The 24,972-nt window shown below is 44.0% G+C and overlaps 1 protein-coding gene across 3 annotated transcripts; it reads left to right on the forward strand.

Annotated features, from left to right (window-relative positions):
- The first annotated feature begins 3,377 nt into the window (after positions 1-3,377).
- COPG2 (COPI coat complex subunit gamma 2) lies at positions 3,378-24,901 on the forward strand. Of its 3 annotated transcripts, XM_054192930.1 has the most exons (24): positions 3,378-3,507; positions 5,011-5,063; positions 5,808-5,888; positions 6,752-6,823; positions 7,941-8,020; positions 8,859-8,934; positions 9,376-9,468; positions 10,606-10,692; positions 11,749-11,906; positions 12,595-12,728; positions 13,450-13,517; positions 14,137-14,325; positions 15,089-15,184; positions 15,583-15,826; positions 17,078-17,153; positions 18,267-18,370; positions 19,254-19,379; positions 20,062-20,124; positions 20,245-20,384; positions 20,743-20,914; positions 21,917-22,014; positions 22,722-22,860; positions 23,241-23,339; positions 24,378-24,901. In XM_054192930.1, exons 1-24 carry the CDS (start codon positions 3,471-3,473, stop codon positions 24,506-24,508), a joined length of 2,616 nt encoding a protein of 871 aa, XP_054048905.1. In that variant the 5' UTR covers positions 3,378-3,470; the 3' UTR covers positions 24,509-24,901. The 3 variants fall into 3 exon arrangements, 2 of the variants coding, with proteins under 2 accessions (XP_054048905.1, XP_054048915.1); XR_008465066.1 differs by lacking the exon at positions 24,378-24,901 and having other exon boundaries at positions 22,694-22,860; XM_054192940.1 differs by lacking the exon at positions 5,011-5,063 and having other exon boundaries at positions 3,433-3,507.
- Positions 24,902-24,972: the final 71 nt, after the last annotated feature.

A 24,972-nucleotide genomic window follows, 5' to 3' on the forward strand; every position in this document is an offset into this window, starting at 1 on the left:
CAACCCTAACAATTCTATGATTCTATGAATGTAGAAAGTCAATGAGACTATGATACCAAGCTGGGAGGGGTGGCCGACACTCCAGAGGGCCGTGCTGCCATCCAGCGTGACCTGGACAGGCTGGAGAGCTGGGCAGAGAAGAACCAAATGAGGTTCAACAAAAGCAAGTGTAGGGTCCTGCACCTGGGAAGGAAGAATGCCAAACACCAGTATAGGTTAGGGGCGGACATGCTGGGAAGCAGCTCTGAGGAGAAGGACCTGGGGGTCCTGGTAGACAGCAAATTATCCATGAGCCAGCAGTGTGCCCTTGTCGCCAAGAAGGCCAATGGCATCCTGGGCTGCATAGGAAAGACTGTGGCCAGTAGGTCGAGGGAGGTTATTCTCCCCCTCTACTCTGCACTGGTGAGGCCACAACTGGAGTACTGTGTCCAGTTTTGGGCTCCCCAGTTCAAGAGGGACAGGGAACTACTGGAGCGAGTCCAGCGAAGGGCAACCAAGATGATTATGGGACTGGAGCACCTCCCTTATGAGGAAAGGCTGAAAGAGCTGGGACTCTTTAGCCTGGAGAAGAGAAGGTTGAGGGGGGACCTGATTAATGTTTACAAGTATCTAAAGGGTGGGTTTAAGGAGGACGGAGCCAGGCTCTTTTCATCGGTTCCCAGTGACAGGACAAGGGGCAATGGGCACAAGTTAGAACATAGGAAGTTCCGTTCAAATACACGGAAAAACTTCTTTACGGTGAGGGTGACAGAGCACTGGAACAGGCCGCCCAGGGAGGTTGTGGAGTCCCCTTCTCTGGAGATTTTCAAGACCCGCCTGGATGCAGCCCTGAGGGATGTGCTTTAGGTAATCCTGCTCTAGCAGGGGAGTTGGACTAGATGATCTCTAGAGGTCCCTTCCAACTCTGAAGATTCTGTGATTCTGTGATTCTGTGAGGCTGTCCTCAGGGTATCAGATGGAGCATGAAGAAAAGAAAAGCCTTACTGATGAGATTCTCCTAAAGGAAAGCATCTGTTTGCCTGCCGGTCTGAGGGAAGAGAAGCAGCAAGGAGGTGCTAGGGATGGCCCTTTCCTCTTGGCAGAAGACATGGAAAAATCCAGCCACTCAAAACACACAAGCAGGTGCTGGATGTTGTTGTACACTGGCAGCAACATGCTTCCAGGATCAGTCCTTCCAAGGCTTCAGCTGCAGCCATGGGGATTTGGGAGGGAGAGGAAAACATTTGGCTCATGAGTAGTGCTAATCTGAGATGCAACAGAAATTCCCTGCTCCGGTTACCTGGGAGGACCTGGAGCATGGGGGTTTCCTCACTCCCCTCCAGGGAATTTCTGAGTTTGAAATACTCCAAACAGTACCTGTGATAACACTCACTAATAACTCCTGCCGAGCACTCTGTACCTCCATCTCTCACCCCAAAAGATCACCATCTTTTGATGTGAAGAGCATCTACTTGCAAGGCAACACAGCCACGTGTGAGAAGGGGCAGGCTAAGCCCAGGGGAGCCCTCAGCCACTTCACACGATGGGTGCTTGAGGTAGGCAGGAGCCAGTTTTGCAGCTGGCCCCGAAACGTGCCCAAATAACACACCCGAGACTGCCCCGACATGAAGCGCGGCCACAGAATCATTGAATCATCAAATCATAGAATCATAGCATTGCCTAGGTTGTAAGGGACCTTTAAGATCATCCAAGTCCAACCATTAATGTAACACTACCAAAACCACTGCTAAACCATGTCCCTCAGCACCAAGTGTACCTGTCTTTTAAATACCTTCAGGGATGGTGATTCAACCACTCCCCTGGGCAGCCTGTTTCAATGGTTGATAACCCTTTAGGTGAAGAAATTTTTCCTAATATCCAACCTAAACCTCCACTGGTGCAACTCAAGGCCGCTTTCTCTTGTCCTATCACCTGTTCCTTGGGAGAAGAGACCAATCCCCATCTCACTACAGCCTCTTTTCAGGGAGCTGTAGAGAGCGAGAAGGTCTCCCCTCAGCCTCCTCCAGGCTGAACACCCCCAGCTCCCTCAGCCGCTCCTCACCAGACTTGTGCTCCAGACCCCTCACCAGCTCCGTTGTCCTTCTCTGGACACACTCCAGCACCTCAATGTCTTTCTTGCAGTGAGGGGCCCAAAACTGGACACAGCACTCGAAGTGGGGTGTCACCAGTGCCCAGCACAGGGGGACGGTCACTGCCCCGGTCCTGCTGGCCACAATGTTCCTGATACAGGCCAGGGTGCTGTTGGCCTTCTTGGCCTCCTGGGCACACTGCTGGCTCATATTCATCCAGCTGTCGACCAACACCTGCAGGTCCTTTTCCGCTGGGCAGCTATCCAGTCGCTCTGCCCCAAGCCTGTAGCGTTGCTTGGGGTTGTTGTGACTCAAGTGCAGGACCTGGCACTTGGCCTTGTTGAACCTCAGACGATTGGCCTCGGACCATGGATCCAGCCTGTCCAAGTCCCTCTGTAGAGCCTTCCTACCCTCAAGCAGATCAACACTCCCACCCAACTTGGCGTCGTATGCAAACTGACTGAGGTTGCACTCAATCCCCTCATCCAGCTCTTTGATAAAGATATTAAACAAAACTGTCCGTGGGGCCCTGGCGAACACATGCCGGGGCCGCCTTGCTGAGGAAACACCCGTGCTTCCTTACAGGCCTGCTGCCAGCCCAGCCGTGAGGCAAGATGGCAACCTGCCCATCAGAGCCCTTGTCCCTCTCTGTCCTTCTCCAGACCCACCACATCGTCCCTGTGCCCGGCAATGACAGCTTCCAGCAGGGACAGCAGCTGCGGAGAGGCTGGGCAGCACCTACCACCCAATAAATGCCTCCATTACCTCATGGGTTGGCCATGGCTGTGGGGAATGGTGCTGCGATGGGGGATCCGTATCATTTCTGGGTGTTTTTCATGGGTATCATCACCATGAAGGGGGCTGTTTGCACCCCATCTTTCAGAAAGACCTTGTTGAGGCGTTATTAACTTATGACAGCTCCTTTCTAGCTTTATTATTTTTAGAAGGGGCGGGGAAGAGGGCAGCAGAGGCCTCCTCAGAGTGCAGCAGCAAGGCCATTGCTTCCAAAATACCTCAGCGTTCGAGCAAAGGCGCCTCGCCTCCCCTTTCTGAAGGGAGCTGGTGGCTGAAATGTGTGTTTATTTTTTTGCCAAGGGGCTCAGATGGTTTGCCTGTCTGTCAGTCAGTGAGTGAAGCCTGAGTACCCCCTCACAAAAGGGAGGCGCGGCTCCTTTAAGACACGCCCTCACTCCGGCCCGTCTCAGCCCCGCCCACTCAGCAGCGGGAGAGGGGGCGTGGCTTAGAGACACGGAAGGCACCCAGGGGCCCTGGGTGCGTGGAGGGTTGAGTGACAGCGCCACGGACCAATGAGATGGCAGGGATTGAGGCGGGGAGGTGGACCTTCCGGAGGGCACTCGCGCGGCGGTGCAGCTCGAAGGGAGGGGGGCGACCGGCGGCGACATGATTAAGAAGTTTGACAAGAAGGACGAGGAGTCCGGTACGGGGCTAGCGGCGGCGGGAAGGGAGCTGGGGACGGGCTCGGGGGCGGGCAGGGCCCCGAGGGGAGCGATCGTTAGGCGTCCAACGGGCGCCGTGGCCTATACGGGCCGCTGAGATAAGGGAGGGGGGTAACGGCCGCTGAGGTGAGGTGAGCGACAAGGACCGCTGAGGTGAGGGGACGGGGGGGAGTAACGGCAGCTGGGGTGGGGCGTGTAACGGTTGCTGAGGTGAAGGGAGTAACGGCCGCTGAGGAAGTAGGCTTCGCCTGCTCTCTGGTGCCCCAGCTTCGCTCGGAGCCTCCCCCCGGCCCTTCGGGACGGTCCACGGGCTGCGCCCTGGGCCCCCTGAGGCCGCACTCGGAGGGAGCCTGTGCCCCCCAGCCCGGCAGGTCTCTTCCCGCCCTTGCTGAGGTGAGCAGGAGCAGTGCTTGCAGGGCTCCGTTGCCCGGTATCGGGACGGCAGTCGTCCCCGCACACAGACTGTGTGGGGTGGACTGTGTCAGGAACATCTGTGTTCAGTTACCCGGCGGGCATGGGCGGGAAAAACATCACATTAGGCACAGATGTGGTCGATGAAGCCATCACTTGCACGTTTTCGCTCCATAAAATCTTCTGGAAGTTAAGTTCAGGTTGCCTGGAGGAATTGATGCTGTCTTGAATTTTCTGTTGCTGCTGCTCAGAGGTCTTCTGAGCCACAAGATGTGCCCGGCTGGGTTGAGTTTTGTTTCATTCTGTTTTCTTCTGCTTGGGATGTGAGAACTGAAGAATGAACGCACTGAAAATGAAAAATTACTGCTGGAGGAAGAGGGTCAGAAGCAGCAGCGAGGGTTTTATGTGTCTAACAGTGGCTCTGAGAGGTGTTTTCACTGTGTGTGTGGATTAGAAGGCTGGTCTCTTTTGTATGCTGCTGACAGAGAAATGAATTTCCAAGAAATTAATTGCTCTCAATGGCTGGATCTGGGCTGTTAAAAGGCTGAGAAGGTACAGTATGGAGATAGTTTAGTGTTAACGGTTTTGTGATGTGCAGCAGCCAGACTTTTTGGAGTTTGCTGAGTAGCCCCTTTTAGTGCTGCATTGATCGATATATTTCTATTTCAGATCCTGATTAGCAGCTCTGTCCTGATGCCTTCAGTGCTTTTTGTGCCTGAAGGAATAAAAATAAGGGGAATAATAAAAAAAAAAAGAGTAAATAGCTTTATGTAAAGGGAGTATTAAGGCAAATTTACTAGTAAAAAAACTTTCTTCCTCACCCTCCAGCTGTGTTGAAACTGCTCTCCCCCGCCTTTTTTTTTTTCCTGTTTTTCTGAATATGCAACTTAAGAAAGTGGATTCAAAGCTGTTGATGGAGAACATCAGTTATTCCAAGAGGAATATCACTGTAGCATTGATGTATTTTTGTAAAGTTGAGGGTCTGTTCCTGCATGTTCAGTTCTATTGGTTTTAGTTACTGGCATTTGTGGAGAGCACATTTCCCTAACTGAGAGGTCTCTTCTGTTCTTCAGGTAGTGGCTCTAATCCTTTCCAGCATTTGGAGAAGAGTGCTGTGCTTCAGGAGGTATGAATAATTATAGTATAATAACTGTTTAACTCTTTGATCAGTAAGTGTGAGCAACGTAGGGAAGTTTTACAGTCTGACTCTCGGGAAATGTGGATCGCTAAATTGATATAGTTAACTTAAAATCACGGGATATATAAATTAAGTGCACATGAAGTTACTTTATGAGGGGTTTATGTATGGTAATTAGATTATATGTGGCTTCTGCCTTGCATGCAGACATGCAGGATCTCAGCGTGTTCGTTCTGAAGAGGTGACCTGCCTGTTTTCCTGTGCTTGTTCATTGTACTGTGTAATGGATATTCCTGCTTCTCTTTGAATACTCCAGGAGTGATTGCAAGTGGTGGGGTGAACAAGCAGTTAAATAATGCATAATTTTGGTAGTTGCAGAGAGATATAAGTAAGAGCTTAATAATTTCCTTTTGGTGTTCCTGCAGACTAGTGCTTAGTAGTGTTTGGGCTGCAGATGCTATGGAAGGAATTAAGTTGTTACGCTTTTATTTTAAAGTATAGCTAGTTTCATATGGTAAACTGAGTCATTGTCATTTGTTCAGATTGCTGCCCATCCAGCAAACTAAACATGCATGAGCTGAATGACAGGAATATGCTCGTTGGGACACATTTTCAGAATGAAAAAAGTTATAAGCTACTTGGTTGTAAACAAATTGCTTTACTTTTTATGGTGAAAGAGAAATTATTATTATTACGTTACAGTGTAATACAGTATTTATGCTGTGTTTGCAGGCACGTATCTTTAATGAGACCCCTATAAATCCACGAAGATGCCTACACATCCTTACCAAGATCCTTTACTTGCTGAACCAGGTAACGTACCACTTCTTCCCAGCCAGAATGAATATTCCTGAAGCTAATTTCTGATAACTTTCAGTGTGAGAGTTTTGTACCTCTTCCTGTCAGACTTGGGAGGTAGCGTTTAAGGAGATAAAAAATTGAGCATTTATGCTATAGTATTATGCTCTCCCTTCCAATTTTGCCACTGAGGTGAGTGAGTTATATGTCTCTGAAGCCTGTAAGACTTTTTTCTGAGTGCCAAATGAGAGCTGCTGTTTGGTCTGTGTTCTCTGCAGTTAATCACTGTGCAATTAAAGAGCTGCTTGTGTTTGCCAAGCTAAAGTAGAAATAACAGGTGAGGTAAGAACATGGGCCAAGAAGTGATGAAGTGGAAGGTGTCATCTTGTTTGGGCAAAAACTGGAAGCATGATAAGGAAGGAAATTTTCTTTAGGTATCCACATAGATCAGGTTTCCCATGTGTCAGGCAGTATTTAACATAGAGTTATGATCAGTTAGGAGGGACCTATGCTGTTCAGTCTTAATTGGCACCAGTCATCTTTAAGTAGATCCCCTTTTAAGCAAGGGGATCGTTCTGGTTAACAAGCAGGACACAAAACCAACTGCTGACACACTAATGTCAAAAAGGAAACACAGGCTACTCGTCAAACTATTCTACCACTGTACCACTGTGGATGGCATTTATATTGAAACCAAGTAGATAATAGTGGTAAACTTGGCACATATTCCCCAAGAAACACAAGGTGAGGGAGGGACTGTTTCTCACAAAAGAAAAGATTCTTCGTGTGTGAGTAGGTATTATGAGTGGGGGCTGAAAGGTGGAGGCGGCTAGATAGTGATGGTGTTTTTTCTCTCGCCGCTTTTGTGCTATTTTCAGGGTGAACACTTTGGAACCACTGAAGCCACAGAAGCTTTTTTTGCAATGACCAGATTGTTTCAATCTAATGATGTAAGTACCTAGTGTCTACCACTTGCTGCCTCCCTGGTTTTGTCTGGATTTGCATTAATTGCAAAACAGTTGAATATCAGGAGGTGGGAGGAGAGTGAGGCAAGTACTTCAGAGAACAAGCTCTGCACACAAAGTACTTGCTGAAGGCAATTCATGGTTTGGAAACAAATGACTGAATAATAACGTACGATTACTTTTGCACCAAAAACAAGGTGGTGGGGTTTTTTTCCAAGTTGAATTACTGTTGTAAAGAATGTGGATAATGTCAGAAAACCTTAAGATACAAATAAGTATAATTTTATGGCTGTTTCTTACACTTGCAAATAATCCCCATCTGCTTAATTCAAAATAGAATTTAAAAGTTGTCTGTTGATCAAATACTGCAGTTCTCTAGAACAACTTGATCTATTCGTGAATCAACATGGAGTCAAAGGATGAGACCATCCTAAAAATGCTGGATTAAACTTTGGACTTTGTGGGATGTCAGGTCCTTCTCTGGTCTCTTTTGCAGAGAGTGTAAGAGCTTAGAGGAGTGTGCTTCATGGGATGAGTCTTACTAATTTTTGTTAAAAATGAACTGGCACTTCAGGGTTTTGGAGATGCACGTGTAATTGTTTAAAGGTGGAACGAAAATTTTGGAACTACAGAGTGTTTGAGACCTTTCTCATATCCACAGTTTAGAAAGTAGTTTTTTTTAAAAATGTAAATATGTTGTTTGCTTTCAAAGAATTAAAATGTCAGTGTTCTGTGCATATTTCACGTAGATCAGAGGAAGCTGTTTTTAAAGCTTTTAATTGATAATTGTGAGGCTTCTGTATACAGATGTGATGTATCATTTCTTTCATAATTAACATGGAATTTTTTTTTAGTCTTATTTTACAAAATAATATACCCCTTGTTCTTCTCCTGGTTTGTTTGATAACAGGGAGTAAGGCTGTGACCCAGTTATCAAACATGGTTTTACTTATTTGTTTACAACTTCATAGATGTGGGGAATAGTGTTCTGTTTTAAAAGTTTGTTTAACTTTTGAAGTTTATTAAACTTTTAAAACTTCTAGGAGGTGTTTGTTCATAATTGCCATTGGGTTTAATGGTTTTCTGCAATACACTTTGACAGCAAACCCTTAGAAGAATGTGTTACCTCACTATCAAAGAGATGGCCAATATTTCTGAGGACGTCATCATTGTCACAAGCAGGTAATAGAACCTACAGAAAACACCGTATCAGAGCTCTGAAACAAGTAGCTGCATTTTAATGTGTTTGGTTTAGCTGCCGTGGTTTTCTGTATTTATGCTTTTTAAAGGATACAGCAAGGGAAAAGAAATTGTTCCATGATAGATAGTATGTGTCACCATATGAAATGTTAATTTCTTCCTATTATGTTGTTACGCTTTTCTAAAAAAGTAAGAGGCTTGCCTACAGTTGATCAATTGGTTGCTACTTTGTTTTCTTGTTTGTTTTTTTTTCTTTTTTAAGTTATTGGTGCTTAGTGGGTTTGGGAAAACTTAGGCTGTGACTTCCATTTCATTTTGCTGGCAGAGCAGTTAGGGGAAAAGCAGAGCAAAGCTCAATTCATCCACCAACTGAACTATCATTTTTTTTGACTACAGAATAGACGTTACAGTCATTGTGAGAGCAAAAATTGCATGTGTTGCATGTGCTAAGCAATTGTTTTATTTTATATTTGTTTAAAGCGGTTCAGCAAACTAAACTTTGCTATTACCTAAACCAAAATTTCATGTAGTAGAAAGAAGAGCAACACTAAGAAGAAGAATGGCTGAGCTAAATAAACCAGGCCTACAGCAAAGCAATCTTATGGACTATGCATTTTGTAATGTTCTGTATTTTCACAGAATCTGATGTTAATGATTTTCAAATAGCTAATTATTAAGTTATTTCTAGACAGTACTAGAGCTTAGCAGTTATGAGGTAACAGCTGGAAAAACAGCTAAATGAGATGAAGTGAATGTCACAAAAGGACCAAGACATCGAGATATTAAAGAAGTGTTCACAGGGTGTCTTTGATTGTTTTAGTTTGACCAAAGACATGACAGGGAAGGAAGATGTGTACAGAGGCCCGGCCATCAGAGCGCTCTGCAGGATCACTGATGTAAGTACAAATCACATCACTGTTGCGGAAGAGATGATGAGCGTATTTAAAATAGAAGAGCTGCTGTCTCGCAGGGTGTATTCTTGTAGCAGTAATGGAACTGCTGCTTTAGGGAGGACTGTTCTGAAGCCCTCTGCAGATATGAGAAACTCTGAACACTGTGGAGCTGTAGCACTGTGAGCATGGGATTAGAAGGCAGGAGCTTTAGGGCTCTGGTTTCTGATCTGAGCTTGCTTTGCTGGAGGCTTTGATAATGTCACTGAACCTTCAGGACTGAGCAGCTGATAATCGCATCTCCCTTGCAGAACTATGCGTTTTCAGAATTAGTTTGAGATATTTTTTTGAGGGCCTTTTGAATAACACTGCGCATATATTTTTGCCTTATACTGCTTTTATGCTCTGCCTCAAAAGTATCAACACTTTTCTTTTTCCCTTTCACAGGGGACGATGTTACAAGCCATTGAGAGATACATGAAGCAAGCCATTGTGGACAAAGTCCCCAGCGTGTCTAGTTCTGCTCTGGTGTCTTCCTTAGTAAGTAAAGCAGTAAATTATTGTAAATCTGTGCATTGTGTGTGGCTGGGAAGGGTAGTCTGCTGCATGTGTAGCTCTGCTTGGTCTTTGTTTTGTTCTTCCTTCATTCCCTTTTCCTTTGATATGACTCTTTTTCATCTCCTCAGCGGAAAATAAACAAAAAATAGTAGCAATGGAGTTTCCTTTGTCTCAAGTGGACTCTATCTTCACAAACTCCCTCCTTAACATTCTCTTGCTTTAGAGTACAACAGTTGTAATAACTTTAAGTGCAAAATGCTCAGTCATCTCTCTATGCGGATAGAGTAGAACATTAATTTCCCTGGGGAGGGGCCTTGTCTGTTTTGAAAAGTCAAGCACACTATTGACCGTAAAAGTGCTTATCAATTTGGTGAGCGTAGGTAGAAACAACTGTTCTGGTCTGTGGAAGAACTAGTAGTGAAAACTGCAAAAGAGTGTATGAGTTCTGTAACAGGCAATAAAAGCAGTCTGCTTTGTGCTCTGCAAAAAACAAATCCATGAAATTGCTGCCCTGATAAGACTGCAATTCAAGATTATTTTTGCTAATATGTAGTAGGAGGGCAAGATGAAGTAGCTCACTGTTTTTCTCACCCTTGTTTAGGAGAAAAGGCTGGAAAAGATCTCGTTAGGTTAATATTTTTATTAAAGAGGAGAACACAAGTGAAAGCATGGTAGTCTGAGACTGAGATGTAAGAAAAACAGTGGTTTATAGGTGTAGAGGATAAAGAGTCTGGCTGCATTGGTAAATCAAGAAGGCAGAGGAGGAGGTAAGAGCTCCAGCTGATGAGGTCGAGTAGACCCTGAGGGTGCAAACAAAGCTATATTAATACCGAAGTCTTCCTGCTGGACTAACCGCAGGCAGGTGAAATGTCCTAGCATTGTCTTCTGTCCTGTTCGAACATAAACAAAAATTCTCGAAGTTACTTTTTCTCTTTATTGAAACACGTACATCCATACAAACTATGTATTTGGGAGTTCTTCTTTGTTACCTGTAGCATGCAACAAAGCCCTAGATTGTCTCAAACTCTTTAAACTTAAAAACTGAAAACAAAGCTCGTGGTACTTCACTGTGCTTCTAACGTTAGCTTGTCTGCAGTCTCAATTTGTGGTTTCTTCCAGCACATGATGAAGATCAGTTATGACGTAGTCAAACGGTGGATCAATGAAGCTCAAGAAGCAGCTTCTAGTGACAATGTCATGGTGCAGGTATGTTTGAGAGTCGTTGCCCCAGGAAACTGTAAACACACGACAGTTTTAACAGTATTCTGTCAGTTCTTAAGATAACCTTAGAAAAAGTAACTTGATTTTCCTTTTTCCCCTTATTTTAAAAACAAGAATTGTGCCTTGAGGGAAACAACTTGACTGTTTCAAAAAATCTCAAGTTTCTCCATGATCCCAGTGCAAGATTCTTAATTAAGAGTTGGCTCTTTAGTGCAGTCCTCTAGCCTTTCCCTGCTAACCTTCTGATAGATGGGATGCCACTGACTGTTTCACAGTAGTTGCTGCAGAAGAGCTTTGAATCTGAGTTTTCAAAAAGCTCAAGAAATTATCTCGTTATCTCCCGGAACACCAGCATCTCTCGTCTTGTCCTTCAGAAAATATGCCCTACAGCACCACAGAGATTAGCCCGAATACAGCATATTTGCATATCAGCAAAATCTTTACACAATCATTCCGGAGAGCTGTGGAAATGAAAGCGTTCTCTATGTTCAACCAGCATTGCAGACTAATGATCAGAAACAAATCTGTAAAATCGGGTTTGTTCTTGCCCAGTTTGCAACTGCATTAAGCCTTACTTTGAATCGGTCTTACGTCAAAAAAAAAAGCCAAAAACAAAACAACTTGGCAAGCAATTAGAAATGTTCTTTTGTACTTTTACCGTAAATGCCTCGAGGATTTTTGTAGGGTCAGCTGTCATTTAAAGGCCTTGGTATATCCTGGATGTTGAGTGTACTAGAAATGCAAGTGCTATTGCGCAGTGTAATTTAGTAAGGTGAAGCCTTTGAAGTTCTGACTATTAATGGGGAGAAAAGGGAGTAAACTAATTTCATGGCTCTTTTGGTCTTCAGAAATAAGTTGAGGCTGTCCTATGGTGGACAGGAAGGGGAAGGAAATACTGTAGATCTTTCTAACTTGTCAGGAAACTTGGATCATTTGAGGTTAGAAGGTATTATTATTAGCCCTCTTTATGTCTTACCATCTGACTTTTCCATCTGCGGTGTGTATTCAATACCTGCATATCTCTTGTTTCTGATTTCCTAGTACCATGCTCTGGGGCTGCTGTATCACCTTAGAAAAAACGATCGCCTTGCGGTTTCCAAGATGCTGAATAAGTTCACTAAATCTGGGCTGAAATCCCAGTTTGCGTACTGTATGCTGATCCGAATTGCAAGCAAACTCTTGAAGGAATCTGAAGAGGGGTGAGTGAAAGGCAGCATGTGAATTACCAAACTAATTATTGTTTGAGGTAAACAGTATCTAGGAATTTAGCATGTTTTAAAGTTTATGGAAATCTACACAGACCTAGAGGACTGTAGTGTTAAAAATAAAATGCAGGTAGAAGTAGAATGCTAGACTGAACTGGCTGTGAGTACGTGTGGTGGGGTTTGGGTTTTTATTTTGACACTGTACTACCAAAATTTAGCTGAGAGTAGGATTAAAACTGCAGAATAATCTCTGGAGAGGTTTTGTACTTTGTCTGGTTAGATGCATTTCAAATGCAATAAGGATCTACCTATGTTGTGGGGATATAAATAAAAGGATCTGTCTTATTCTGATCTTGCACTAGCAAAGGAGGATATAGTTACCTGAGAAATTCACCTCCTGATGAAATTCTTTTATCAGTGGAAATTTTTGTTAGTGGTGTGTGATTAATAAAGTATGTATTTCTGGAGTGCAGCATTTCTAGCTTGAAGAAGATAATGTAAAGATGATTAGAATAACAGTAAATAGAAATCTTAGAGCTCAAGTATGAGTTGAGCAATACGGCAGTGTAGGAAACATGAAAGCGTGTGCATTAGCTGTGCTTTCTGTCAAGTTCTCACAAATGTGGTATTAGTGGTTTGTACGTAATTCAGCGTCATGCTGTGAAATGTCTTCTGTTCGTAGCCATGAGAGTCCACTGTTTGACTTCATTGAGAGCTGTCTGCGGAATAAGCACGAAATGGTTATTTACGAAGCTGCTTCTGCAATCATCCATCTCCCAAACTGCACAGCCAGGGAGCTGGCACCGGCTGTTTCAGGTTGGTCATAGAATCCTTTGTACCACTGATGCAGCTGAAAGAAAGGATGGTAAAGCACATCAGAAACAGTACAGCATAACTAAAATACTGGACTCAAACCCTGCATTTTCTGATTGTCCCCAAGTTAGAGGGCTTGTGGATGAGAAACATCTTGATCCCGTTTTCCCACTTCATCCAAAGATGTAGAGAATGGATTCTAGAGGTAGCACAGGGTGATGGTTGCCTTTTTCCAGCTGTGGGAAGTTGGGGTGGGAGGGAGGGAAGGTAGAGGAGGACTCGATAGCACAGATGTGCCACAGACGACTACACAAACCACGTATTATTGATATAAGATGAAAAACAGGAGGTTATTTTTAACTTGCTTGTGAAGGTAGTCGTAAATTATGAATAGAGCTGCATGAGCACTTAGCAGCATGTAGTTGAATGTAAATACCTTTGACTTTCCTCTCTACTGTCTCTCTTTGAAAGAGGCCGTGTCTGATTTTCTGCCATGGTGAATTCTGACTAAACTGTTTGCACGTCTCAGTATCAAAGTGCTGGCACGAGGCAATTTCCCTTTCCTCATCTGGTATGCTCGTGAGGGCTCTCACCTTCTGCTCCCCAGACATTACTCATGCCTAGAGTTGGGAGACATTTTTTATTAAACACTCTCTACTGTGCAACACTTTCTTGTGAGTTACTTCTCTTGATTATGGGTTTTTTTTTAATTATTTATTTTCAGTGCTGCAGCTCTTCTGTAGTTCTCCCAAACCTGTGTTGAGATACGCAGCTGTACGGACCCTTAATAAAGTGAGTGCTTCCAAAACCTCAAAACTAGCATAAATCTCTGAGCATGAGAAGAAGCCAGACTTCAGTACCTAATGATGCATTGCCTAAAGTAGAGCAACTGCTCATGTGATTACTGTATTTGGAAATACTCCATGTTGGAGAATTGGCTTTTCTCCAAGCGTGTCTCCTGACGTGACAGAAATTTTCTGTACTCAAGCTACCTCTTCTCATTTCTGGACCCCAGGGCTATAACAAGCCGTAGTTTGGTAACTTGTGAGCTCTCAGCTGTAAGACAGCAGAGTCCTAGATACTTAATGCCGTGAAGAGCGTGAATAGGATGTGTGTGAAGGAAATAGCATTCTGACTTCAAAGCCGCACACCACGACAGAAGCGGTTTGAGACTGTCAAACCCACGCGCTGTAACTTACGGTTAGAAGAGTTCATTTGCAACACTGAAGCAAAAGAACCTGAGCTTTGGTTGCATCCTGCCAGCAGTCATATGATGTAGGTTTAGTTGCAATCCTTGGGGAACAGAGCAGTGCTTGGAAAAAAAAATATGGGCATTAATCCTTCCCCATTGAAAACTTTGACTTGTTGGATGTTATTGCTTCCATATAATTTGGAATTGCGTTCTTTACAGGTGGCCATGAAGCATCCATCTGCAGTCACTGCCTGCAACCTAGACCTGGAAAACCTCATCACTGACTCCAACCGCAGTATCGCTACCCTGGCCATCACCACCCTGCTGAAGACAGGCAGTGAGAGCAGTGTAGACAGGCTCATGAAACAGATCTCTTCCTTCGTGTCAGAAATATCAGATGAGTTTAAGGTGTGGCATTGGAGGCCTCTGCTCTTTCCAGCTGCAGGTTTTTCTCCCATTCTTGTTATTACGAAGCTTTTCCCATTTGTTAATCCTTCAGTGACTTAATCTGATAGAGCAAAGCCAGCTTGAAATTCAGAAGGTGTAGTGCTCTGCTTTCCAACTTAAATATGCTGTGTCATTTTCTCCCACTGCTCCAAGAAAGGATAAATGTCATTTGGTGGACTCCTGGCTCCCGTGTAGTATCCTGCAAAACTTTGTACTGCCTTCTGGTTGCCTCTTTGGAGAGGAAGAGGGATTCAACTGTCCAATTGAGTCTATATCACTGCAGTCTGATGTGTAGCTAGCAAATAGTGTGAACTGTAAATTTCTACCTAATTTGTCAAGTTTAGTCACTGTGAACGTGCGTAATAACTCGGTTAAGGATGGTAGCTTACTTGTATCCATCTCTTTTTACACCATGGAGTTGCCTTGAGGAGCATAGCATGTCTCTGCAAAGTCATTGTCCCCTAGTGTACAATGGTCTTGAATTCCTATTTTTACGAGAAAAGGAAATAAGTATTAGACAAATTTAAAATTGCAAAGAGTTTTAATGACAAAAATGTAACTAGTGAAGTTAGAATCACTTATGCTGAGGGTCCACCACCTGATTTGTATCCTTCTTGTATGTGAATTTAATCTATCAAAGTGACAACTTGAGATAGTGAGAAGCCTGTATTTTTCATAGAAAAATAAATGCGCATGACTAACGTCCTTCTCTGTTGTTTTGCAGGTAGTGGTAGTACAGGCTATCAGTGCTTTGTGCCAGAAATACCCTCGGAAACACAGCGTCATGATGACCTTCCTCTCCAATATGCTCAGGGATGATGTATGTTTGAAACTTTCCTTGTGTAGTTGCTGGCAGGTAGCTCTGAGAGATAGCATGAAAGGTCCCTTCTGTCTTACGTCAGTGGGTACACAGCAATGCTGAGACCTGACTGATTACCAAGACCTTGTTTATCTCATGGGTCAGGCCTGTCTGAAATGTGCTTATGAATTAAAGCTGGTACATCAAAAACTAAAGAGACGTTCCTATGATGTGCCTTTATGGGTCGGGGGGACTGGGAAGGTCCCGTTAGGTTATCCAGCCCGCCTTCTCTTTTCTCTTTATGTGCAAATGCTGTGTTTTCTCAATGAAAAGAGGTAATCGAAGCGTGAGGGGAACTGAGCAGCACCGAGGTCTGAGCTCTGCCTGCCAGCTCAGTGTCCTTGATTTTTCTTTCCCAGGGTGGCTTTGAGTACAAGCGAGCCATTGTGGACTGTATAATCAGCATCATTGAGGAGAATCCTGAGAGTAAGGAATCGGGCTTGGCTCACCTCTGCGAGTTCATTGAAGACTGCGAACATACTGTCCTGGCCACAAAGATCCTGCACCTGCTGGGGAAAGAGGGGCCAAGGACTCCATCCCCGTCCAAGTACATCCGCTTTATATTCAACAGGGTGGTGCTGGAGAATGAGGCTGTGAGGGCTGGTAAGTTCAGCTCAAGTGCTTGATGGTTTTATGTCAGCTCTTCTAGAAATCTTGGGTCTGAAACTGGGTTTGGGGGTAGGAGGCAATGGTTACTCCACAGGCCCTGTAAAGAGCTAGCTCTTACCTGCATCAGCTGTGAAGGTGGTTTAAAACTCCTCGTATCATCTTAGCATCATCACTTGGTGCTCCTGCTTCGCAGAACATAAGCAACATATTAGCTTCAAGTCCCTTCTTTGAATGTCTCCCAGAAGTCAAGAGGTAATACATGAGGAGGGAATGCTGCTACTTCCCTAAGAAGCATAATTGTTTGTTATTGTGTGTGTGTCTGTGCGTATATATATATAAAAAAATGTATAATGTTTTTATATGGAAATCTCCCCTCCACAAGCCAGGGATTCCTCCTTGGAAGCGTGTCGCAGACTGATACTTCCTTCCTGCAAAGCCTTTATAATACCCTTTAAGAGTGTTCAGCCTCTTTTCACACTTGGGACTTGGCATTGGAGGGATACCACACGCTAGAAGACGAAATACTTCTAGGAGAGAGGAATTCAAATGAGCTTACACATACAGCCTGGTCCATATTGCATTTGATTTTTGGTGACGGCTCTTTTGGTCACAGCTTCCTAATTGTGATCTAGAGCACATGAAGAACATCCCCCAGAGAGCGTATGCTGTATAGAAACTTCATCGTTGTAAAAATATGGGTTCTTTTTTAACCACCAAGGCCGTAAAGCTTGTACTTCCTTCCAGAACTTTCTCTTCTTTCTGTGTGTGGAATTTCTTCAAGCCAATGCTGAGCTGAAATTAAATCAGTTTGGACAGGCAGCTCTAAGTAGTTGCGGGAGGTTTCAACTCCTTGCAAAGTTGCTGGGTGCAGCCTGGTCCTGATCCCCACTGGGTGTGGAAAAACATTTATCTGTGGCTGTGAGCTACAGGTTATGGCAGAGCAGCCAAAAACTGGAACAAGTCACGGAGATTGAACTAACCTTAGCTGATAGAGCGTTCTCTCAGAACAGAGTTGCAGGGCTGTTCAGCTGATCTTGTTCTGTTATTCCCGGACGCAAAACTATTTCCCTTTGAAAATATGGAAATAGTTTAGGTTTTCCTTAATGCTAAAAGGCTTATGGTGTGGAAGGGAAAACCTGTGTAGTGAAAGCACTGCATAGTATGCGCAGTGCTTTGGATCGTGACTGTTAGAAGTGTTTGCGTGTAGCTTGAGCACCTCTGACATCTCCCCGTTTTCTCCTCTAGCTGCTGTAAGTGCGCTAGCGAAGTTTGGTGCCCAGAATGAGAATCTTCTTCCGAGCATCTTAGTGCTTTTGCAGAGGTGAGTGGGTATGGCTGTGCTGTGCGTGTGCTGAGCTTGTTGGTGACACTGGGCAATCTGGCTCCACAGAAGCAGCAAGATCAGACCAGGTCAGAACTTGCACTGGGTTTTTTACGACATACCAGTAGAGGAGTCGGGAGATGGCTATCTTCTTTCCTTCTTGGCTGGAGAGGGGAGAGCACTGCTGGAGATAAGCAAATAAAAGGGGTGCATAGTCTTGAAAATGCGATAGTGATCTGATCTGAGAAGATTCCTCAGCAGGTAATAAATCTACAGTGGTTTAGTACTTGTCTATATCTTTTGCATCCCTTGAAGCAAGAAAATATGTTTCCGTAAGTAACTTCTGTATATGGATGAGTAGTGATCTCAGGTGTTCCCATCTCACAGATTTGTGTGTCTTGTTAAGACCGTTCAGCTTCCTTAAATTGTCTGTACTGTAAATGTCATGTTCTTCATTTGTATAGCACTATAGTGTAAACCCATGCCATGTCTGGCTTCTGGTGTGTGAGGGGTAATTCAAATTACGAAATGCTTCAGGCAGAAAGCAACCTCAATGTAGGTTACAGCTGCAAGAAGTGACTTGAGCAATGAGAGGAGGGAGGGAAGTTGCCAGGAGAGAGAAAGAATCTTTATAAACCACCTGCTATATTTGAAAAACTAGCTGAATACTTGAGCACGCAGCCATTTTTCCAATCTGAACTAGAAAGCAACTTTAACATATTTGTTTTTGTAATCTTACCTATTTCTTCTGCTTTTGTTCTATTGTGAAAGAATGCTGTAAAAAAAAAAAAAAAAAAAAAAAAAAAAGTGCAACCACATGGTGCCTGTCAGAATTGTTAGCCATAAAATGCGGGTGTATATTTTATAATCTATCAAGTTTGCCTGGTGTTAACAATTCACATGCACGTCTCCTTTAATCTTAGTTTTCTGGTGTGATGCTCGCATATAAACTTCAAGTTAAACTTCAACTACTCTGTTGTATGAACACTTTTTTTTTTTTTTTTTCCCCCCTAATCTGCACATCCATTGAGAGAGTTCAGACTGTCCTTGCAGGATCGAGTCTGTGTGGTGTCCTGAGCTGGCTGACCGCTGTCCTCTTGTTCCCCAAAACAGGTGCATGATGGACAGTGATGATGAAGTTCGGGACAGAGCAACGTTTTACTTGAACGTGCTGCAACAGAGACAGATAGCACTGAATGCTGCCTATATTTTTAACGGTCAGTGATAGAAGGGAAAGAAATCTGAGCTGTTATTTCACATTCTGTATTATGGGTGAGCTTTGTTGCTGTAAGAATAATTTTCTGTAACATAACTTGGGTCCGAACAACTCAAAAGGACAGAACTGTGGGTTTTTTCTGGCCCTAGCACTTTCCTGTGAAAACTTGCGTTAACTAAGAATGGCAGAATTTGCAAAATAGGGGAAGGATTGTCTAGGAAATGGAGCAGGAGTATGGGCTGAGCTTTTTTCATCATTACCTCTTCCTTCGCTTGGGGCAAGTTTCTTAACTTTTGCTCCATCTTCTCCGTTACAAAATGAGGATGGCACATCTTGTTGCCAAGGCTGGTTATAAAAATGTTTTATGGTTTGTAGTTGAAAGTTCATGCAAGCAGAGTAATATATTTAAGACTATTGCAAGATGACTTTTCTAGAGTGAACTGTTTAAACTCCAGTACCCTCTGGAATGGAAACTTTCTGTGTCATCTTCAGAGCAGTTTTTTTATCTATCCAGTGTCTTGAAGTACTTAACGTGTATTTTGTGTTTACTGAGAAAAGAAAGTGCTTTTACCGGTTTTTCATTAGCCAAAGTCCAAATCATATCTGTCTAGCTGCAAACTCTAGATTCCTCGAGAGTTTTTCTCTGCAACCTGAGCCAACGGCTACAGGAAAGAGCTCTTTAAATAGTCTTCCATGTTTATATCTCAAGAAGGAAGGTAACGGAGACAGAAGTTTTCAGACTCTGGCATCTTGTTGCTTTCGGTGCAGTGGGCAATTCAGAATTCATGCTGTTCACTTGTGAACCCTGGATCGTGGCTCCTGTAGGCCTCTGACAGTTCCTGCTGTTAAAACTGACATTTTCTGCCTGTCCCTCTGCTTTGCAGGGCTGACCGTCTCTGTTCCTGGGATGGAGAAAGCCTTGCACCAATATACACTGGAGCCTTCTGACAAACCTTTTGATATGAAAACAGTTCCACTGGCTACTGCACCAATCTTTGAGCAGAAAGCAGGTAGCGCTGAGGCTTCGTTTAAATAGGCTGTAGGCAAAGCTGTAAGCATTCAGGTTGCGTAATGGTATTTGATGTCTGCAAACTGGCTGCTGTCCTAGTAGGGTCAGGCCAAGACCAGAGGTGGTTCTGCCAAATGCTGTAAAGGTTGCAGTGTCACTAGCTTTGCAGAAGCGGGTCAGCCTGGTCCTCACAGATAAAGGAAAACAGCGCCTCTTCCGAAGGAATGTGGGTTGGCAAGAATGCCATTATTTGTTCTCCTAACCTTGTTGTCAGAGAGGAGTTTGTACATCATCAGGATTTATTGGTTCGTAGACGGTTGAAAAAAGTACAATCCAGAAGCGCTTAGTCACTTCACTGGCTTTCTGCCATAATCTTGCACAACTTTTTAAGAAAAAGTTTGGTGGGTTTTTTTCTCCCTTCTTCTTCCAGCTTTTTTTTTCTGGCTGTTCTGGACAAAAGTGTGATTTCTTCATCATTACTCAAACATCTCTTCTTACAATCCAACATTGCCTAGCAGAAAAAAATATTTTGGGGTGCGTGTGAGGAACCAGGCTGGTAATGGCTTGCAGAAGAATGTGTGAAACGCTACAGGCTAATGAATTTTTTAGTGGCAATATAAAGGCATTCAGAACTCCTCCGCAGTGTAATTGACAGTACCGTGTCTTTGCTTTTTTCTTCACAGAGATTGCCCTAGTGACCAGCAAGCCTGAGAAAGTTGCTCCTTCACGTCAGGATATATTCCAAGGTATGAGAGAAGATCAGTGGGTCTCCAGCGCTTGAAGCGTTGGGAGGATCGCCGCAGGTCAGGCAGGGATGAACGAGCCTATTGCTAAGTGTCTGTCATCTCTCTTTCCTTTCTGTGAAGAACAACTGGCAGCCATTCCAGAGTTTAAGAGCTTGGGTCCGTTATTCAAGTCTTCAGAACCAGTGCAGCTCACAGAAGCAGAAACAGAGTATTTTGTTCGTTGTATTAAACACGTGTTCACAAATCACATCGTTTTCCAGGTAAGAGAAGTTAACGCGCTTTTGCCAGGGTGCAGTAGGAGTTGGCCCTTAGTGATGCCTGTGTGTAGCATGAACAGTGTGGTTGCTGTGCCCTGGAGAGGACGGCTTCTCTCCTAAGGGAGTTGCAAGGTAGAGTTAAGAAGGTGTGTGCTCAACAATTGAAAAAGGGTGGGGGTTATGACCCCACCTGTTAAAGAATTCTAGTAAAATTGGAGAGAAAAGCTGTTTAGTGAGAATGACAGGCTTGATCAAAAATGTGGGATGTATGCTCTGGAGTATTGTAGCTGACTTGGGGAAAAATCCTTGATTAGAAATGTTTCTTCACTGCTCAAGTCCTTTTCAATTTATCCTTCTGCAGTTTGATTGCACAAACACATTAAATGATCAGCTGTTAGAGAGAGTCACTGTGCAAATGGAGCCGTCGGACGCTTACGATGTGATCTGTTGCATCCCAGCGCCCAGCCTGGCTTACAACCAGCCAGGCATGTGTTACACCCTTGTCCAGATTCCCCAGGATGACCCCACTGCAGGTATGCACTGGGAGGGAGTAGTTCTGCACGACAAATCCCTCAAATGAACGTTTTGTAGAACAGATAATAAAATGTTTATGTTGCGGCATTTGGCAAGTGCATGCTGAGGTTCTAGTACTGTTTCTTTCTCATGTGTCGCAGGTGCTGGTCTTTATGTAGAACCTGTGTCTGTGCAAAATAGTATATGCACTCTTTATACAAATAGTATACAGACTTTTTAACTAATTAGTGGTATTGGATGAGTAAAAATGGGATATTTAAGATGGCTGGAGAGCGTGTAGGTAATAAAGGAAAATGAATTTATTATCTTGAGTCAATGAAAGGAGCACCCTTGAAAAAAATGGATGGTGGTTAGTAGTAGTCAGGAACAGAATTGGTAAAAGGACAATATAAGTAGAAAAAAAAATTGGTAGTTTGCTCCTCTACATATCTGGCTAATGCAATTTTTCATCTTGTTAGCGAATTAGAAATGACTATGAAATTTAGGAATGAGAGATTTTTCTTGGCCATTAAATTTCCCTTTCTCGTTTTTATTCTTCACACTTAGAAGAAACTCCACCGGATTTGCAATTGGTTTAACATGACTCACCTCATCAGTGGGGTAGATTTCTCGGTTATCACTTAAATACCAGAGAAGATTAGAACGAGTCTGAATTCCTTGAACTGTGGCTTTGGATCATAATCCACTTGTCATAAACCCTTGCAGAGTTTCTGCTGGTAACCAATGCCGAGTGGATCTCGCTGCAGCACTCTGAGTCAGTGGACCTGGCCGTGTTACCCTATGGCCCTGGCGTACTCCTCCCCTGAAATCCTCTTTTGGCCTTCATCTTAGAGTCAGGGCAGGGGGGGAACTTTTATGTGAAGTTGAAAAATGCTCTGCCTACGACGTATTTTCTTTGGCAAAGCTAATGCACGTTCATTCCAGTCCCTTTATTAGAAGCGAGGGCTCAGGCAGAAGAAACTGGACCACTAACCTATACGGGCTTTTCTTCTTCTCCCCAGTTGCTTGTACTTTCAGTTGCACAATGAAGTTCACTGTTCGAGACTGTGACCCAAACACAGGCGTGCCAGAAGAAGATGGCTATGACGATGAATACGTGGTAAGTTCAGGACTGCTTTTGTTTTTCCTTGTCACCAGTTCTGAATACACACGGCCATTGAGTTGACAGTTTCCGGCTGGATCTAAAGCCAGTAGGAGAGAACGGCAGGCCTGCCTGAAACACCACTTCCAAAATACTATAGCTTGTAATTTTTGGATCCTTCCCCAAAACCTTGCCTCTGTCAAAAGTTATTTTAGCTTTATTGCGCTATGAAGATAGGGTTTGTGAGGACAGAGAGGAAGGAAAGAACTTCCATTGTCTCTTTTCAGAACTGTAACCCAATCTTTCCACACCAAGCATTTGCAGTTCTGTTTATTGCGTCAGATCTCAGGAAAGTGCCCGTCTTCTGGGCTTGGAGGATGTAAGGGCTCCTTCTGGATTCTGAGAAAGTCTCTCTCCTCAGATGCCGAGAAAGGGATAGAATGGGCTTTGACTCACAAACCAGTTTCCCCATTTTCTGCTCTCTTCTGGTATCACTGATGGTTTTACATCAATGTTTTTAAGCTTTACGGATGGCCACCATAAATACTATTTTTCCTCTCTGCTTTTTAGATACTGTTATTATGTGCTTCTCCTGAAATTAAAGCCAGGCGTGCCAGAGTTGTCTTGGCAAAATGCTGCTGTCTCTCTTTGTCTTTCTTTCCCTTTCTAAGATTAGGATCGTTTCTGTAACTTGCAGCTGAAAATCTCCCTTGCTTTTCTGTCAGCTGGAAGATTTGGAGGTGACTGTGTCTGATCACATTCAGAAGGTTTTAAAGCCTAACTTTGCAGCTGCGTGGGAAGAAGTGGGAGATGACTTTGAGAAAGAAGAAACCTTTGCACTTAGTTCCATTAAAACCCTTGACGGTGAGATGATCGCTCCTTGTTTATTGGTGACCCACACAGTAATCCTGGTGAATCCCACCATGCTGGGGATATATTTAGTGTGGTAGGAAGGAGATATTTGGTGCCTTCCCACGTGACATGTCCCAGCTTTGCGTTGCAATGTTGGGATAATAGTGAGTGGAAGTTTGGCAGTGCTTGAGGCAGGTTGTGAGGAGGGCTATGGTCCTAGGCTGTTAAAACAGCAGAAGGGACCTGGCAAAGTAGGTGTGTTGGTGGGGCTGCGACCAAGATAATGACTGGAAATGGCTAAGCCATGTGGCTGCTTAGAGAATGCTCTTTAATTGCAAACTAGTTCTCACACCAACCTGGAGGTAATTTTCTTCTTCAATCTCTGAATGCAGAAGCTGTCAATAACATCATCAAGTTCTTGGGCATGCAGCCCTGTGAGAGATCAGATAAAGTGCCAGAGAACAAAAATTCTCACACGCTCTACTTAGCTGGTAAGTATTCATGCCGTTGAACTCAATGTTTCCATGTCCCCATAGATTTTTGCTAAATGAAGGGAAATGGGTTAGGAGATTCTGCTCTTGTATAGAGAATTTTATCTCTATAGAAAGCTGAAGTGAACCAGTGAGTTGAATGCAGCTGATGCTAATTTGGAGCCTGCTGTTTTGGGTGTACTCAGGCGAGGCTCTGTGTCTCTCAGAATGGAGATATTCTACCTATGGGAGCGGCAGTGAATCCTTTGAAGCGTCTGCTCTGGAAGTTCTTCATTCACTAAATTCCTTGACAGCTTTTTACCTCGAAAGGGGGTTCCTAGGACCATCTTGGTTTCGAGTTCCTGTCACTACAGACAGATCCTGAAGTGGCCTGCAGGACCTGTAACTTCTTGTTTGGTGACTGTGCTCCAGGCTCACAGTTCTGGGCAATCCCTGGAAGTGCCCTACAAAACTTCCTTGCCGTTGTTAAAGCAAAACTGCAATGAACATGGCGCACAGCGGTCAGACAGAAGAGTTGGATCTCGGTTTATTTCAGGGGGAAGAATCGGTAACTCCAGGTCTGTCTGCATAGCGGTGTTGAAGTGGGACTGGAGATGGCTCATCCCACACTCTGAATTGCCTCTAGGAGCGCCGCTTGCAGTCTAGTAAAAGCATAGGACTATTGCTCCCTTAATGGCAGGGGCGCTGAGCCAACGGACTGTGCCTTCACGGCAGAATTATAATACGCGTTGCCTTCTCAAACTGGAAGTGAGCTTCAGCTGCCCATTTTCTGGTTTCTACCTCTTTAACTCAGCCTCGCCCTCCAGCAGCACTTGCTGACTGTTTAATTAAGACAATATCTATAATCTTCAGTCTTGACCTCAAGAGCTTAGGGGATTTGGGGGGCTTGGTATTTTTTTTTTTTTGTCATTTTCTCCCTCTCTGCAACTGGCCATAGAGTGAATCTGTCTTGCACTCACCGGGTTGTTGGCTCCTGGGCTGGGACTAGGTCACTGAGCCTCTCTCACGGTAATCGCTCAAATGTTGCTTTGTCCTCAGGTGTATACAGAGGCGGCTGCGATGTGCTGGTAAGGTCCAGGCTTGCGCTCGGAGATGGTGTGACCATGCAGGTGACAGTTAGGAGCAAAGAAGAAACGCCCGTAGATGTCATCCTGGCTTCTGTAGGCTGAGCGTTACAGCACATCAACTGCGGTGGAAAACTCCTTTGCAAGCACCGGTTGGGTATTTACCGGGTATCAAGCAGCCTGTCTGTCCTTCTGCATGTAGTTTTTATTCCTCAATTTGGTAAATATTTTGTATCATGTTACAGTAGTGGCAATAGTGGCTGGCTGGTACTGAGCCTTTCTTGTGTCCCTTTCCTCGTTGTCACTTACACATTCCCGTCTAACTTATTGCATCTCTGGCCACTTGTAGTAGAGCAGGGACGATAAAAGATGCAGGTGGTAAGAAAATGGAATCAGACTTTTGTCAAAACTGATTTTTATTAACAGAAAATAAACACTGGTCCAAGTGGTGGAATTCATATGAATTACTGTTAATAAAATAGAAATTTCTTGTTCTAATTCTGTCTGCTTCAGTACAGAATAAGTAGCCTATAATGGCTGTTTACTCAGCAAAAAAACCCTTATTCCTA

The sequence above is a fragment of the Rissa tridactyla genome, chromosome 1, assembly GCF_028500815.1.
Source record: "Rissa tridactyla isolate bRisTri1 chromosome 1, bRisTri1.patW.cur.20221130, whole genome shotgun sequence".
NCBI lineage: Eukaryota > Metazoa > Chordata > Aves > Charadriiformes > Laridae > Rissa > Rissa tridactyla.

Coding starts and splice junctions, on each gene's coding strand:
- COPG2 (XM_054192930.1), top strand. CDS start 3,471: ATGATTAAGAAGTTTGACAAGAAGGACGAGGAGTCCG. Junction 8,935..9,375: donor CGCTCTGCAGGATCACTGAT/GTAAGTACAAAT, acceptor TCCCTTTCACAG/GGGACGATGTTACAAGCCAT. Junction 19,380..20,061: donor AATCTTTGAGCAGAAAGCAG/GTAGCGCTGAGG, acceptor TTTTCTTCACAG/AGATTGCCCTAGTGACCAGC.